The sequence below is a fragment of the Erinaceus europaeus genome, chromosome 2 (assembly GCF_950295315.1).
Source record: "Erinaceus europaeus chromosome 2, mEriEur2.1, whole genome shotgun sequence".
Lineage (NCBI taxonomy): Eukaryota > Metazoa > Chordata > Mammalia > Eulipotyphla > Erinaceidae > Erinaceus > Erinaceus europaeus.
In genome coordinates this window covers 120,743,868-120,758,398 of record NC_080163.1, presented here as the reverse complement: position 1 = coordinate 120,758,398, position 14,531 = coordinate 120,743,868, and the positions used below count along the sequence as shown (strand labels likewise).

Genomic DNA, 14,531 nt, shown 5'->3' with positions numbered 1-14,531 from the left:
CCTGTGACACTCGGAGATTCCTCAGGTCACCCCCTCCTACGCCGCCTTCGGGTCCCGGGACTCTCGAGGTTCGCTTCCCCCGGCACTCCGTTGCCACCCTGGGAAGAAGGGCGGACCCAGACCTGGAATCAGATCCGCCGACCCCTCGCTGGCAATGATTTCTCGGAAAACCGAGTGCTTCAAAGAAGGACTCGCAGGCCGCGCCCATTGGGCAGCTACGCTCGGCACCTCCCAGCGCTCATTGGCCGCCAGCAACGTCGCTCTTTGGCCAGCGACCTCCCCCTTCCCTTAAAACCTACCGCGGACGCGGAGCGGTGCTATCTCTCCACGGAGCCAGCGTGGGAACTCAGGTGGCGAGCTCGAACCCGGGCGGCGTCCCGGGCAACAGGTAGGGTCCGAGGCTTGAGGGAGGAAGCTCCAACTTGTCTTGGGGGTGCCGAAGCAACTTACGGCATGGTCTTCCTTGCAGCATGATTGTCCCCTGGTTTGTTTTATTCCTCTCTTATATTTCTTTAGAACCCAACCCAAGTTCTGATAGATGGATGAGGCTTAAAATTTTTATTATTTTTAATTTTTTTCTAGAATCTGGTTAACATAGAAAACGTTTGAAAGGATTTAGTGGCTCTTTCTCTTAAGCCCTGGGCAGGGTGGTTTCATTCAGCACCGCGCTGCCCACATGGAAGGAGGAAGGTAGATCTTAGCTGTGAAACTGCCCCGGGGACTGTTGTACTTGTGAGGGAGTATTGTGAAGGGCGCAGATTATATCTGCTGTCCTGGTGAATGACATTTCCGATTTCTGAGTGCCTCTGAAGCCCTCTTTTCTTTTCTTTTCCTTTATTGGGGGATTAATGTTTTACATTCGACAGTAAATACAATAGTTTGTATATGTATAACATTTCTCAGTTTTTCTCATAACAATACAAACTCCACTAGGTCCTCTGTCTGAGGTTCTCTTTTCTATGACACATTGGCTCTTCCTGGCCAGAAAGGGAGTCACAGCTTACAAGGGTACTTTGGTGTAAAATGAGCCCCCAAGGCCATGGGCAGATGTTCTAAGGTGAGACAAGTTACTTTCCCAGAACTGTTAAGTGTTTTATGAAAGGAAACTAGAGACTGAATTTTCTGGAGTTTTAAAACTTATCTTTCCCTACACATGGTCTAATTTCGCTCCCCTTTTTCTTTTAGTCTAAGCCAAGTGTCAGCCCTAAGGGTCTAAGCTTGTTCTTTTAGTTAAAGGCAGGTATGTCTTGATAATAATTTTCATCAAGGCTGGGGCCAGAAGGAGCAGTGGTGTTGATAATTGTTGGTCCCTGGTCTTGAGATTGGTAGGGACCTAACTAAATGTCCAGGAACCCTGATTAGTGTGGGACAGGTGAGTCTGGGTTCATCCCAGAATCCAGGGCAGCCTCGTATCACTTCCTGACCCCCAGGCACTTTTATAGGGCTGTAGATTAGCTCCAGATAGTGATTGCTTTGTAGAGATAATTATTACCTAAAAACCTAAAAGGAAGAGGAAATTATAAACATGTAATTGTTTATAGTTTTTTGTTTTTCCCTAGCTGGGCATTTAGTGGAATTAACTTGTTAAAGTTCAATTGTTGTGGATTCACCTGATGACTGAACCTTAGGCTTGTAATTTAGCTTAGAGTCTTGGAGGTGTCGCCCATGAAAATTCTGGTGGGATGGTTGGTTCAAGTGCTGAGAACTGAAATGCAGCTACATTTTCTTCTCAGGGTGAGTGAAATAGACTGGGAGCCTGAGGGAGGGGCCTGGTGCCTGGCCGGATAAACTTTTTCCTCTTTTGCACAAAGAGGGCTTTGGATTCTCTGAGCTCTAGAGCCATTTTCCACTTTCTAATTGTAGCACCCACTCTTCCTCTCAGCATCTCCTCTCATTCTTTCTTTTTTCTTTGTTGTCTCTTATATGTTACTAAGATACTGTCCTTAATAATATTAAGGATATGAGTCCATTGGAGATCCTGAACCAGAACACATTGACCTACTCTCTAGGGAAAAATATGCCTATACGTATACAAAACTTTGCCTTTTCATTTCAGATAGCTCCTGGAGTACAGTGTAACTTGTTAATCCTGTTTTGAGGGCAAGATGTTAGCAGTTGGGGCAAGATGTGCACAGGCCAGCCCTCTCCTGTGTCTTGGCCCCTTTCATCCTCATCCATACCCTGACCCTTTAATTGAGGAAAAAAAACCTTCCGTCTCTCCTCCATGAAGGATATGTAGGAGCCTGCACCTTGCTTGGTTATTTTCCAAGGGTGCTTGGTGGTAGTGTGCCATTTCTATCACTAGGGGCCCATCACAAACCTGTCCCTCTTCATTTTGAATGCAGGAGTCACTATTAGTACTTTGAGACTTTTGAAATCCAGCTACTTTGCCCATGAGAAGAACCCCAGGGAGAGCTTCCAGTGACTTGTCCAGGGTTTAGTTACAGAAAAGCCTTCGGTGGCATCCCTAGTCCCCCCAACTGAAGTCCAATTCCAATTTAACATATATCATTACCTTTAAGACCCACCAATGAGCTAGCTGGATAGAAACATCACAGTAAAACTTCACCTCCTTCTCCCCAACCTGGTCTCCCTCTCCAGTCCTCACAGCCACCTGCAGGGTGAAATGTGCTCCTTGCTTTATAGAATAGGATGGCTCTGACTGTGACTGAATTCCTAGAGACAATATGTCTTGACATTGCTGATTGTTTTAAATTTGTTGACCCTATGGGGCCACATTTTTAACCAGAAGAATAGGAATGCTTTTTCTTCTTCTTTTTCTACTCCTCTCTCTCTCTCTCTTTTTCTTTTCTGATGGGCATCTGTCCAGCTGCCATGGGGATTTCCACCCTGTTCTTGTAAATGTTGGCTGTAAGTTGATAGGACATGACTTCTCTTTCTCTCTCTCTCTCTTTCTCTCTCTCTCTCTCTCTCTCTCTCTCCCTTTGTATACTATTGAGAAAGCTCTCAACTCTGGCAAGAACATCCTCCCAAGGGATATCTCTTGGAATCTTGTGGTGATGAGGTCCCAAGATTCTGAAACCTTCTGGTCTACCCAACTACTTTTGGTCTGTTCTGGAGTCCCAGCTGACTTTCTTGATCTTGCCCACTCTTTTTCTATGGGTCCTGAGAGTCCAGAGAAGAGAATAGGGATACTAGTAACAGTACCTATTCCTTAGAGTCCTCTAAGGATCAGGCATGTTTCAAGAATTTTATACATGTGCAGGGTAGAGAACTACCCACAGTCATCCTGGCTTTCCAGTCAGGTTGTGGATGCTCCAAGGTTAGTCACCAAAGACAATCTACTGAGGGATGGCAGGACTCGAGTGGGACACCAGCCCTATTTCATGCCTAAACACATGTTCATATCTCTAGAACAACCTTGCAGGTGTAATCCAGAAAGGATAGTTTTGGAAGGTTTCCTTTTTCTGGGAGATCTTTTGATCCCTGGACACACTGCACTTGGACCCCTAGAATTGGGCCTCAGGTGACAGCTGCTTTTTTGAAGGGAGCTGGACATGGGAATGTGACTTCCCCATCTCATGCTAAAGATGACCTAGTGTTATTTGAGGCAACTTATTCCCTGAAATGAAAGAGTGCATAAAAGCTAGGAAAAGGACAACCAGAACTCTTGGGTAGGGTCCACCTCTGTCTCCTGGATGCTGTGAATTTCCAGGAAGCTCTTTCTTTTTACTCAGGACTCTGTGATCCTTGAAGCATTGTGTTCTCGCAATGGGTGGTTGAGGTTCTGGATCAGAGATTTTTTCTTTTCCTGTTAGTAGTTCTTGGCTGTTAAGTAAACAGATTGCTGTGATTTGTAACATCACAGAATATGTCTGCCTCTCTTCCCCAGGATGTGTGATCGAAACGGGGGCCGGAGGCTTCGGCAGTGGCTAATTGAGCAAACTGACAGTAACATGTACCAAGGACTGATTTGGGAAAATGATGAGAAGACCATGTTCCGGATTCCCTGGAAACATGCCGGCAAACAAGATTATAATCAGGAAGTGGATGCCTCTATTTTCAAGGTGTGGACTCAAACTCCCCTCCCCTGAACCCCACACCAGCCAAGTTCTGTTTTCCTTTTCAGGCTGTGTTAGTATAAGTGGTGTCTTCTTATTTTCTTAAAGATTAATCTTAAGTTTCTGAAGTCCCAGGCTTAATGCCTGACACAAACTGAGTAGTGGTTTGGTTAAACAGAAAAGAAAAAGGGGGTCAGGTCATGGTGCACCTGGTTAAGCACACACATTACAGTGCGCAAGGATCTGGGTTCAAGCCCCTGTTCCCCACCTGCAGGGGGAAAGCTTCATGAGTGGTGAAGCAGGTCTGCAGTTCTCTCCCCCTCTCTCTCTCTCTCCCCCTCTCTCCCTCTCCCTCTCTCTTTCCCCCTTCCCTCACAATTTCTGTCTCTATTTAAAATAAATAAAGATTAAAAAATAAAAAAAATAAAAAGAAAGAAAATCCCATTTAAATTAATTAAGTAATAAACTGATTTTATGAGAGAGAAGGGGAGGAATAGAGAAAGATAGAGCTGCCACAACACTATTCTACTATCCATAGAGGTCCACTAGTGTTCTCCACTGGTGTTCTCCACTGTGTTCGCATATGGTGCCAGGACATGAACCCAGGGCCTCATGTACACAGTGCCTGTGTTCTACCAAGTGAAGCATCTCCTGGCTGCCAATTCAACCTTTTTCTTTTTTAGTTTTTATTGGATAGACAGTCAGAAATTGAGAGTGATGGGGGAAGTAGAGGGGAAGAGCAACAGAGAGATACCTTCAGCCCTGCTTCACCACTTGCAAAGCTTTTCCCCTGCAGGTGGGGACCAGGAGCCCAAACCTGGGTCCTTGCATATTGTAACATGTGCTCTCAATCAGGTGCCCCACCATCTGGCCCCAAATTCAATTTTTTTTAAAAATAAGCATTGATAAGGCTGGTCAAGATAGTACTTACTAAGATAGTACTCCTTTGCCTTGAGTGTAATTGCACTGGGGAAAGTCTTGTGTTGTTCTATCTCTTGTCTGTCTGTATGCTTGCCTGTCTTTCTATCTGTTTGAAAAAGTTGGTCTGTAGTGATGAGACCCTGGAAATGACAAAAAATAAAACAAAGCAAAACAATAACAACCATGAAAAATTGATGGTATGCCAGCACCTCTCAGAAATTCTGACTATTTTACATCTGTTGTATGATTTGGTCAACTTTGAAGTGGGTGGTATACTGTTTCACTGTTTCTGGTGGGGAAAATTGAGGCTATTTTCTTCACCAAGAAAACATCTATTTCTTCTGCATTAGTGTTATCAGGTGGGGAGGGCTTTAAGACCCTTAGACAAGGCCCTCCTCCTCCTCGTCTAACATCTAAATTCCATGGAGAATTGTAGGACACATGAAGTCTTCCTTCTTTCCAAGTTGGTACATCTGTTGGACTGTTTGAGGTTGGCTTAGTTGAGAGCAGCACTGCTAGTGCTGACTCTGGGGCCAGACCTTGTGGGAGGTCCTGGGCCTGCAACAGGTGTCTAAAAGTAGCCTTAGCTCCCTGGAGACGATGAAACACCCGAGCAAGCACAGCCTGCACTGGGTGTTTGCTCTGGGCCAGGATTGGCCCACATATGGTTTTGCTTTCCTCTCACACAATCCTATGCAGTCAGTACCCTTCTTGTCTTCCTGCAGAGGCACTAAGAGGACACGTGACTTGTCCAAGACCCTCTCGTTCTCCGATGATTGAGCCTGAATCAGGCGGCCATAACTTCTCTAACTCCTAGCAGACCAAGGCTGACAGGAGCCTGGCCAGCACTAGGTTCCAAGCTAGGGATGACTGGCTCCTGGCATAGGCAGGCAGAAAATACCTTGATCCCACAGTGGAGCAGAAGTAGGTCAAGGTTGGCTCAGGAAGCATTTCAGCACTTCAATCTCTGTGTGGTGTTATTGTGGCTACACATTCAGAAAGCCCATTCAGTCTGGGGTTTGGGTTCACCCAGCTCTGATACTCTCGAGACTGTTCTTTCTGTGTGGGGTCCATGTGGCCTGAATGTTCAGAGACCCCTTCCCACTTGGGACAGGAACTTAGACATGGTTAGGTCGAGGCAGCAGATGCCTCCTTCTTGGTGATTTGGGAACTCTACTTCCATTTGTTGGTACTTTTTTTTTTATTTTAATTTGTTAAGGCTTCACCACTCCAGGCTGACTTTTTCAGATGCAGAAATAGAAAGAGAGAAAAACACCATGGCACCAGAGTTTCGTCTAAGGCAGTGGGGGTTGAGCTTGAACCTGGGTCACTTGCATGGCGAAGCAGGTGCATTCTGCAGATGGGCAGCCTGCTAGTACTTTTTTTTTTTTTTGGCCTTTGGTATCAGGCTGTACTTCTCTTGGGAAAGACTCAGGCTGTGTAAGCCATGCCAAGGGTTAACTTGTCAATTGGGAGTTCTAGATCCTTGATGGATGTAGGTTGAGGCTTCCTAGCCTGGACACTGCTAACATCTGGGTCAATAGATTTTTTGTGGGGGTTATCCTGAACACTATGGAGGGTTCAACAGCAGGATCTCTGACCTCTGCCTCTAGATATTAGGTGTACCCACACCTCTCTTTTGACAACCCCAAATCTCTCCTGCATTGTCAGATCTCCCCTTGTGGGGTGGTGGTAGTGGTGGTGTTGGAACACATTCTTTCATTCTTGTTGAGTTTCCTGCCAGGAGTGGACCATGGCTAGGAGAACAGGTTTGGAAGGCTTGGGGTACAGTTTCAGACTGTTGCTCCACAGGTCTCTTTGGGAGTAGAGTTTGGGCTGACCCGCCAACTGCAGGACCTTGCATGTGGCTTGCCAGTGGAGATGCACAGTCTCTCCCTTCACCTTATCCTTGCTTCGTTCAGCTTGTGCTTTAGGGGTAATGAAGCAAAGCCCCAGATTTATGCCTCTTATGCAATGCTCTCCACAGCCATTTCAACAGTGTTAAGAAAAATGTGCAAGATTCCCAAGGTTTCCGTTGATTACGCAGCTGCCCCATGTGGCAATCTGAAATGAGTCTACAATCTCAGCAGGAATGGGGGCGGGAGGGAGATGAGGTGTCCATCCAGAGTGGGAGGCTTTGCAGAAGGCCATAGACCTGGCTGAGAGGAAAATCCACTAGAAAGAGGCATCCAGTGCCCCCTAGATGCACCTGTTCTCTCACTGGTAGAAGAAGCCCACTGCCACTGCTGAGGGATTTTCCTGGTTAATCAGAGAGCCTTCCTGTGTCTGAAATCAAGAAAACCTTTCAGACATTTCTGAGTTAAGAAGAAATGTCCACCCCTGGTTTCCTGTAGTCTCTGGTAAGTGTAAGTGGCAGGTAAGAAGCCACTTCACTGCTGGGAAGTGTTCTGAGGTCAGAGTATGATGTTGACTGGACAGGCGATGGAAAGAAATACTCAGCTCATTTTGCTTCTTTCTTGAGTGCTCTTGCCAGGCTCTGATATCAGCTCATCTTTATGATTATTTATTTGTATTTATTATCTTTTTTACTGTTCCATACATGACCTCACCATGATTTATGCCATTTAATGCTGACTCTATTTGAGTGCAAGAGGGAAAGGGGGGAGGGGGAGAGGGGGGAAGGGGAGAGGAGAACAGGAGCATCTTCCCAGTACATGCTGTATTGGAGATTAAATTCTGAACCCCACCTATGCTAACCCTGAGCTCCACCACTGAGCCACCCTCCCTGGCACACCCACATTTTTTTTCTTTAAAAAGTATTCTGACAAAGAACAGGAAAGTTTTCAATGAGGATGGGATATGGAACTCTGGTGGTGGGAATTGTACCCTTCTTATCCTATGATCTTGTCAATCATTATTAAAACAGTAATAATAAAAAAAGTATTCTGTCACCGTTTTGTGAACAAATTAACCAAGGGTTAGGATTCATGAGTGTTTCTCTCAAGTGCCCAGAGTCTGTGATAAGTTAATTCCTACTTAGTAGCACTAGTATTTCAAATTCAGCCAGCCTTTAAAAAAAAAAAAAGTTTTTTTTTTTTTTTTCCAAGTACCAATGATGCCAAATTAGGACAACTTTATGGCCACAGCATTGGTGTTAGTAGCAGGGCTGGCAGCCATGGGAGCTGCAGCTTGTGGTGGAGAGTGAAGAGCTCTGGCTGGGGTAGTTGGGGGGGATTGATGTAAGGGGGCTCAGAATCACTGTTTCTGTCCAGTGTGAGCTCTCAAAGGGCTCTGAGACACTCCTCCCCACCTCTGTTGATATTTCAGGTCTAGCCACCTGAAGTCTACTGTTTTATTATGGGGCCATGGGCAGGACAGAAGTGGGTGAGTCAGGGTCAGTGACAGTGCCTTGGAGGCTGTGCTATCCCTGATTTAGTCCTAGAAGGCTTTACATTGCCTCAGATTCATGCTCCTCCAGCTTCATTTATGTAAAGGATCAACCTAGGCATTCTTCTCAAATTTTGTCTCCTGGAGAGACACATAGCAGTGCCTGAAGGCATTTTGGTTATCACAGTGGTGGTAGGCATGCTACCTGTGTCTGATAAGTGGAGGCAGGCCAGGGACACTTCTGGATATCAGGCATGGGACGGTCCTTGCCATGAGGGATGACTCAGCCCCAATGTCATTGGAGATGATACACTCTGAATTATGTAAGAAAAGAATCAAAGACCTGGGTGGTGGCTCCCCTGGTAGAGCATACAACCATGTGTAAAAGACCTGGGTTCAAGTTCCCGGTCCCCACCTAGAGGGGTGAGGGATAAGCTTCATGAACAGTGGAGTAGTCCTACTGGTGTCTTTTCTTCTGTCTCTTATCTCCCTCTCTACCTCTCTCTGCCTCTCACCCTCAGTTAAAAAAAAAAGTCATGCTGGCATTCTTAGTGATAACTCTGGTTGTGGGGAAAAATAAACAAGGAAACCAGGAAATTTCAAAATTACTGTTCAACATGTACATGGTTTGCTCTTATACTTCTTTGAGAGGACAATAAATCAGCGCATGCTTTGCGATACAGTTAATAATGGGTGAATATGGGCTGGTGAGATATTTCAGTGGTAAAGCATGAGACTTACCCTCAAGGCCCCAGGTTTGATCTCTGGCATCAACAGAGGTGAGCAGTGAGCTGTGCTCTGATTTCTCTCCCTCTCTCTTATTCTCTGTTCTCATAAAAATCAACCAGTCATTTTTTAAAAGAAAGCTTTTCATTCTTAGTACTAGTTTTTTCTTTGCTTTTGAGGTAACCTTGGTTTATAAACCTATGAACTGTTTCTAAAGTACAATTTCTCACCTCTTTACCTCTTCAAAATGTATTACCCTCACACCTCCTCCCTCCCACCAAAGCACCAATAAATATTCTCCCACCAGAGTCCATTGGACCTCCTCCCTCCTTCCATGCCCCCAAGTCCTATGCTAACCTCAAAAAGAGAAATAAAGAAAGCACTGAAGACCATTTACTTTAGAAAGTATTTCTAGGGGGCCCAGGCAGTGGTGCACCTAATTTAAGCACATGCATTACAGAACACAAGAACCGGGGTTCAAGCCCTTAGCCCCCACCTGCAGGGGGAAAGCTTCATGAGTGATGAAGCAGGTTTGTGGGGGTCTCTCTCTTTCCCTCGTTTTCTCTTCCTACCCTCTCAATTTCTAGGCAATAATAAATAATAATAAAAAAAATTAAAAGAGTATTTCTGGGGAGTTCTGCATCTATGTCAGAAGAGGGAAAGACTACTCCTGCTCATTAAAGAAATGTTTCAGGGAGCCGGGTGGTGGTACACCCAAGTAAGTGCACATAGTACTAAGCACAAGGAACCCTGTAAAGATCTGGGTTTGAGCTCCCACTCCCACACCAGCAGGGGGGATGCTTAACAATTGGTGAAGGAGGTCTGTAGGTGTCAATCTTTCTCTCTTTCTCTCTATCTCCCATCTTCCCTCTCAATTCATTTCTGTCCTATCCAATAAAATGGAAAAAAATGGCCACCAGGAGCAGTGGATTTGTAGTGCTGGCACTGAACCCCATTGATAAGCCTGGAGGAAGAAAAGAAAAAGAAAAAGAGAAAGAAAATCCTTCAATTTCTTTGTCTTGGGCAGAGATGCAAAATCTGAGCCCAGAGCCTTAAGAGAAGAGAGAGAGCTGGCACTGAGCTGTGATCAGCAATGTCTTATCTGAAGGGGCAAAGTCAAACCTATTCTAGAAGGATAGAATTGTGACTCAGGGCTGTTGTGGAGTTTTTGAAAGTGTGATCGCTGACTGCTAATGTCAGAATCACTAGGATACAGGTTCCCAGGACTAATACTCACTGAATGAGAAGCTTAAGGAGCAGGGCCAAGGAATCAGCATTTATATCCATTTGCTAGGTGATTTGTGTGTATGCGTGTATTATGTTGAGCCCACACACCACATGAAATGGAACCTGTGGGGTTAGAAGTCAGGACTGCCTGCATTTAACCTCAGGCTAGACACACATTGGGCAGTTCCCTCTTCGCATGGTCCGTATGTCTGTTTTTTTTTTTTTTTTTCTAATAGGGACTGAGTTCCTTTTAGATCTTGCATTTAGACTGGCAGATGGATCTGAGTCAGCTTTTCACCTGGTGGTAGTTGTTTCCTAATTGTGCGTCTGTGTTCTAGTTTTGAAATATTTTTATTTTAGTTTTTTATTGATACCAGGGTTATCACTGGGGCTTGGTGCCTGCATAATGAATTCACTGCTCCTGGCAGTCATTTTCCCTGCTCCCTATTGTTTTAAAGTGAATTTTTATTAGCTGGGACAGAGTGAAATTGAGAGGGGAGGGTAGATTAATTGGGAGAGGAAAAGAGACCCCTGCAGCACTGTTTCACTGCTCCTGAAGCTTCCCTCCTGCAGGAGGGGGTTGGGTGCTTGAACCTTATGCATGGTAACATGTGCACTCTACCAAGTGCTCTACTGCCTGGCTCCTGATTACTTTTTTAAACGCTTCATCATTTTTTAAATGTGACCTTGAGGAATGAATTCAGTGCCTTAATATTATATGTAAGACATCAATGAATGGCTGGATGGCTATGTGAATTTTTTTTTTTTTTTTTTTTAGAGAGGCAGGAGGAGAGAGAAACAGAGAGAGGAGAGACATAACAGCATTACTTCACTGCCTGTGGAACTCCTCCAGTTTTGTCTATGGTACTCCTGTGTGATGCTGGGGCATGAAACTGAACCTAGAGCTTGGAAGGTCCAGTTTGTGGACCTTGAGCTTGTGCTATATCAGCTGAGCTCTCTCCCGACTACTTCCAGCTTTGAATTTCTGGCCCTAGCTGAGATTCTAAGGCTTGATCAGAAAACACTTTTGAAAAAAAAAATCCAACAGACAAGAAAAAGAACATTTCATTGGGTATTAAACAACACCCTGGGTTGGTGGTGGTAGGGGGAGACTAAAATAAACATCAAAATGCAAAACAAAATTTCTATTAAAAGCAGCCAGGCAGTGGGTGACTACATTTAGATTTTTTTTTTTTTTTTTTTGCAAATGTTCCCTTTTTATACTAAATGTCAGTCAGGGCTTGATTGGAAGAAAAAAAATTGTTCTTTGTTTTGAACATTCTAGTGAAACCATGTGCGACTTCCTCTTTGTAATGTTTGACCTCAGGCTCTTCCTGGCCCTACAGTCCAGGCTGAGGATTTGCCAAGAGACAGATTCAGTGTGTGTGTGTGTGTGTGTGTGTGTGTGTGTGTGTGTGTGTGTGTTGAGGTGGGTGTGAGGAGGAAGATGTAGGTATGAGCCTAGGTTCGAGTCCCCAAACAGACCATTTTGGGGAAGAGCTCTTCCAAGTCTGGATCTTTTCAAATCTGTCAGAGAAAGTAGTCTGACTGAGATTGCTGAGCCTTAAAATCTCCTTGGCTGCTAGTTGATGGCCTGAAATAACGTCCAGGAGGGTGAGCCTGACCCTGGTATGGAGACTTGTGCCTGCCTACAAGCTTGTTTAATGTGCTTCTTTTCCTTTCTGCAGGCCTGGGCAGTGTTTAAAGGGAAATTTAAGGAAGGGGACAAAGCTGAACCAGCCACTTGGAAGACAAGGCTACGTTGTGCTTTGAACAAGAGCCCAGATTTTGAGGAAGTGACAGACCGGTCTCAGCTGGACATTTCTGAGCCATACAAAGTTTACCGCATCATCCCAGAAGAAGAGCAAAAGTGTAACTATCCTCGTGGCCACTCAGCTTCACCAGGGCTGCCTCCTCCCAGTCATTGCCAGAAAGTCCGGGATCTGGGGTCCAATCGTAGCCTTCAGGGCCATAGGAGTGTGGACAGTTTTTAGCTAAACAAAAGAGCTCTTCTCATTGTCTAAGCAGACTTGGGGATAGATCCCTTTCTGCTGACCTCAGCCACTATGTGCTGACTGAGTGGCCATTTCCAAATGGTGGGGGAAAGGGCTCACTGCTTTACAGAAACAGGCTGTAGGTCCTCTCTGGGGTCCAGCAACAGAGCTGAACTTGAGTAAGGATCCCCCCCCACACACACACATGTGAATAAGGAATTTCTTGTGTTTCTGAGATAGGTGGAAATGAGGTAGAAATGAAGGGGTGGAAGTTCAGGACTAAGTTAGGGTGATGGCACTACGCTGACCTCATTGCTGGAAATGGGATGTGTCTCTGTATTGTCAGATCCTGGCCTTTGTTTGGCTACTCTGGGATGATATAATTCTGGAAGTCTCTACTAGCTATAAAATCCCAAGATGGGGGGGGGAATTTTTTTTCTGGGAGGTGGCACACCAGGTTGAATGCACACAATATCATGCACAACGACCTAGGTTGGAGACCCTGCTCCCTACCTACAAGGGAGGAAATTTCATAAGCAATGAAGCAAATATGTAGGTATCTTTCTTTCTCCCTCTCTATCTCCCCCTCTCCTCTTAATTTCTCTCTGGGTCCTATCCAATAAAATAGAAAGAAAAGAAAAGAAAAGAAAAAAAAAAAAAAAGGAAAACAAGGCTGCCAGGAGCAGTGGGTTTGTGTACTAGCATCGATAACTCTGGTTGCACTAAAAAAAAAAAGTAATAAAACAAAATAAAACTCCAAGAAGGCACCTGTGAAGAGAGGAGCAGTGACAGCAAAACTCTGCACATATACCCTAGTTCTGCTTGTGTGCTTTAAGCAGACATCACTAATCAATCAGGATGCACTGAGTATGGATCTGGCCTCAGAATCCTTTTTCAAAGTGGAAGGCTAATGCTGCTGCTCATGAGCTTAACGTCTACAGGCCCCTCCTGGTTTTAAATGTTCTTTTAACTCTTTGACTTTCTTATCCATTCAATGCAGAGAACCAGGGGCAGAGAGGGGTCTTATTCATAGGTGGGCCAGTGTGATTTTAGAGAGAAGTTGATGTTTGACAGAATCTGAGATGCTGGCATGCATGGTCAGAGCAGGAGAGAGAGAGCTGAGCTGAACCTACAACCATCCCACAAGGGTAGTACAACCAGGGTTTAGGGCCTAGCTTTCTTATTAACCATTGGCAGGTTGATTATCTGTAAATTAACACCTGATTCTCCTGAGTCTGAATCCTTAATGGATAGTCAAATAAGTTGACCTACCTCTGGAGGATCAGTGACTTAGATGGGACCACTTCGATCATATGCTAAGGTGACTTTGAAAGGCTAAGCTGTCCTCTGTCAGTCTTCTCTCCCTGTTTAGTGTGCTTTTGCATCTTCACAAAATTGTAAATCAGAACTGGAAGGAATAAGAAAGTTTCCTTTAACCCAACAGCTCCTAGGATCAGCCCAGCCTGAACTGGCAGGTGACCCTAATTTGTATTTTGTGTGGGATGCAGCCAGCCTCACCTTCAAAGGTGGGCAGGAGAGGGGCAGCAGGTTCTCAGGAAGCAAAGCAACCCCACATTTGCATAATGTCTAGATGGGCTCCTTCCCCATCTCTGTACTTCAGTGCTTTGCAAGCTACATTGGGGGTGCCCCAACTGTCCCTCACTTCCCCCATCGACAGACAAAAGTGAATTCTTAAATCTGTCCAACAGGACTAAAACTTTATGATTAAAGGACAGGTCAGTTCTATAGCTAGTTGGACCAGTGTTTTGTGATGCATCTCATGCTGGTCAGCTTGATAAGGTGACTTTCTGACTGGGAAGAAGCTTGAGACAGGGTAGAAGTGAGGTGGTGCAAAATACCACTTGTGTCCATTCTTGTGCCTTTAGACACTTGCTGATTAGGCAGGTTTGAAGTGGGCATGTGAAAGTCTTCATAGGGTACTGTCTCTGTGGGTGCACATGTGCATAGTGTATAAGTAGATGCATATGTGTATATTTGGAAAGGCCCAAAAGAGATTTCCTGCCAATTAACTTTAAAAAAAAAAAGACCTCAATCTACAAACATATTTTGCCAGGAAATCTGAGTGCCTTCAGATGCCCTGGTTTGTAAATTTAGCTTTTTTTTTTTTTTTTTTTTTTAACAATTTCTTACAAGATTTTAATATAATGTATAGTTCCACACCACATCCACCACCAAAGTTTTTAGTTTTTTAAAAATTTTTATTTATAAAAAGGAAACGCTAACAAAACCATAGGATAAGCGGGGTATAATTCCACACAATTCCCACCACCAG

At 44.8% G+C, this 14,531-nt stretch overlaps 1 protein-coding gene across 3 annotated transcripts in view; it reads left to right on the top strand.

The window, feature by feature from the left end:
* Positions 1–332: 332 nt before the first annotated feature.
* The window catches only part of IRF8 (interferon regulatory factor 8), a 35,933-nt gene continuing 21,734 nt past the window's right edge, over positions 333–14,531 (top strand). For all 3 annotated transcript variants that reach the window (XM_060185057.1, XM_007531523.3, XM_016191751.2), the window contains exons 1-3: positions 333–388; positions 3,854–4,028; positions 11,933–12,116. In XM_060185057.1, coding sequence (XP_060041040.1) covers positions 3,855–4,028; positions 11,933–12,116 — 358 coding nt within the window. In that variant the 5' untranslated portion in view covers positions 333–388; position 3,854. The remainder of the gene's footprint in view (positions 389–3,853; positions 4,029–11,932; positions 12,117–14,531) is intronic.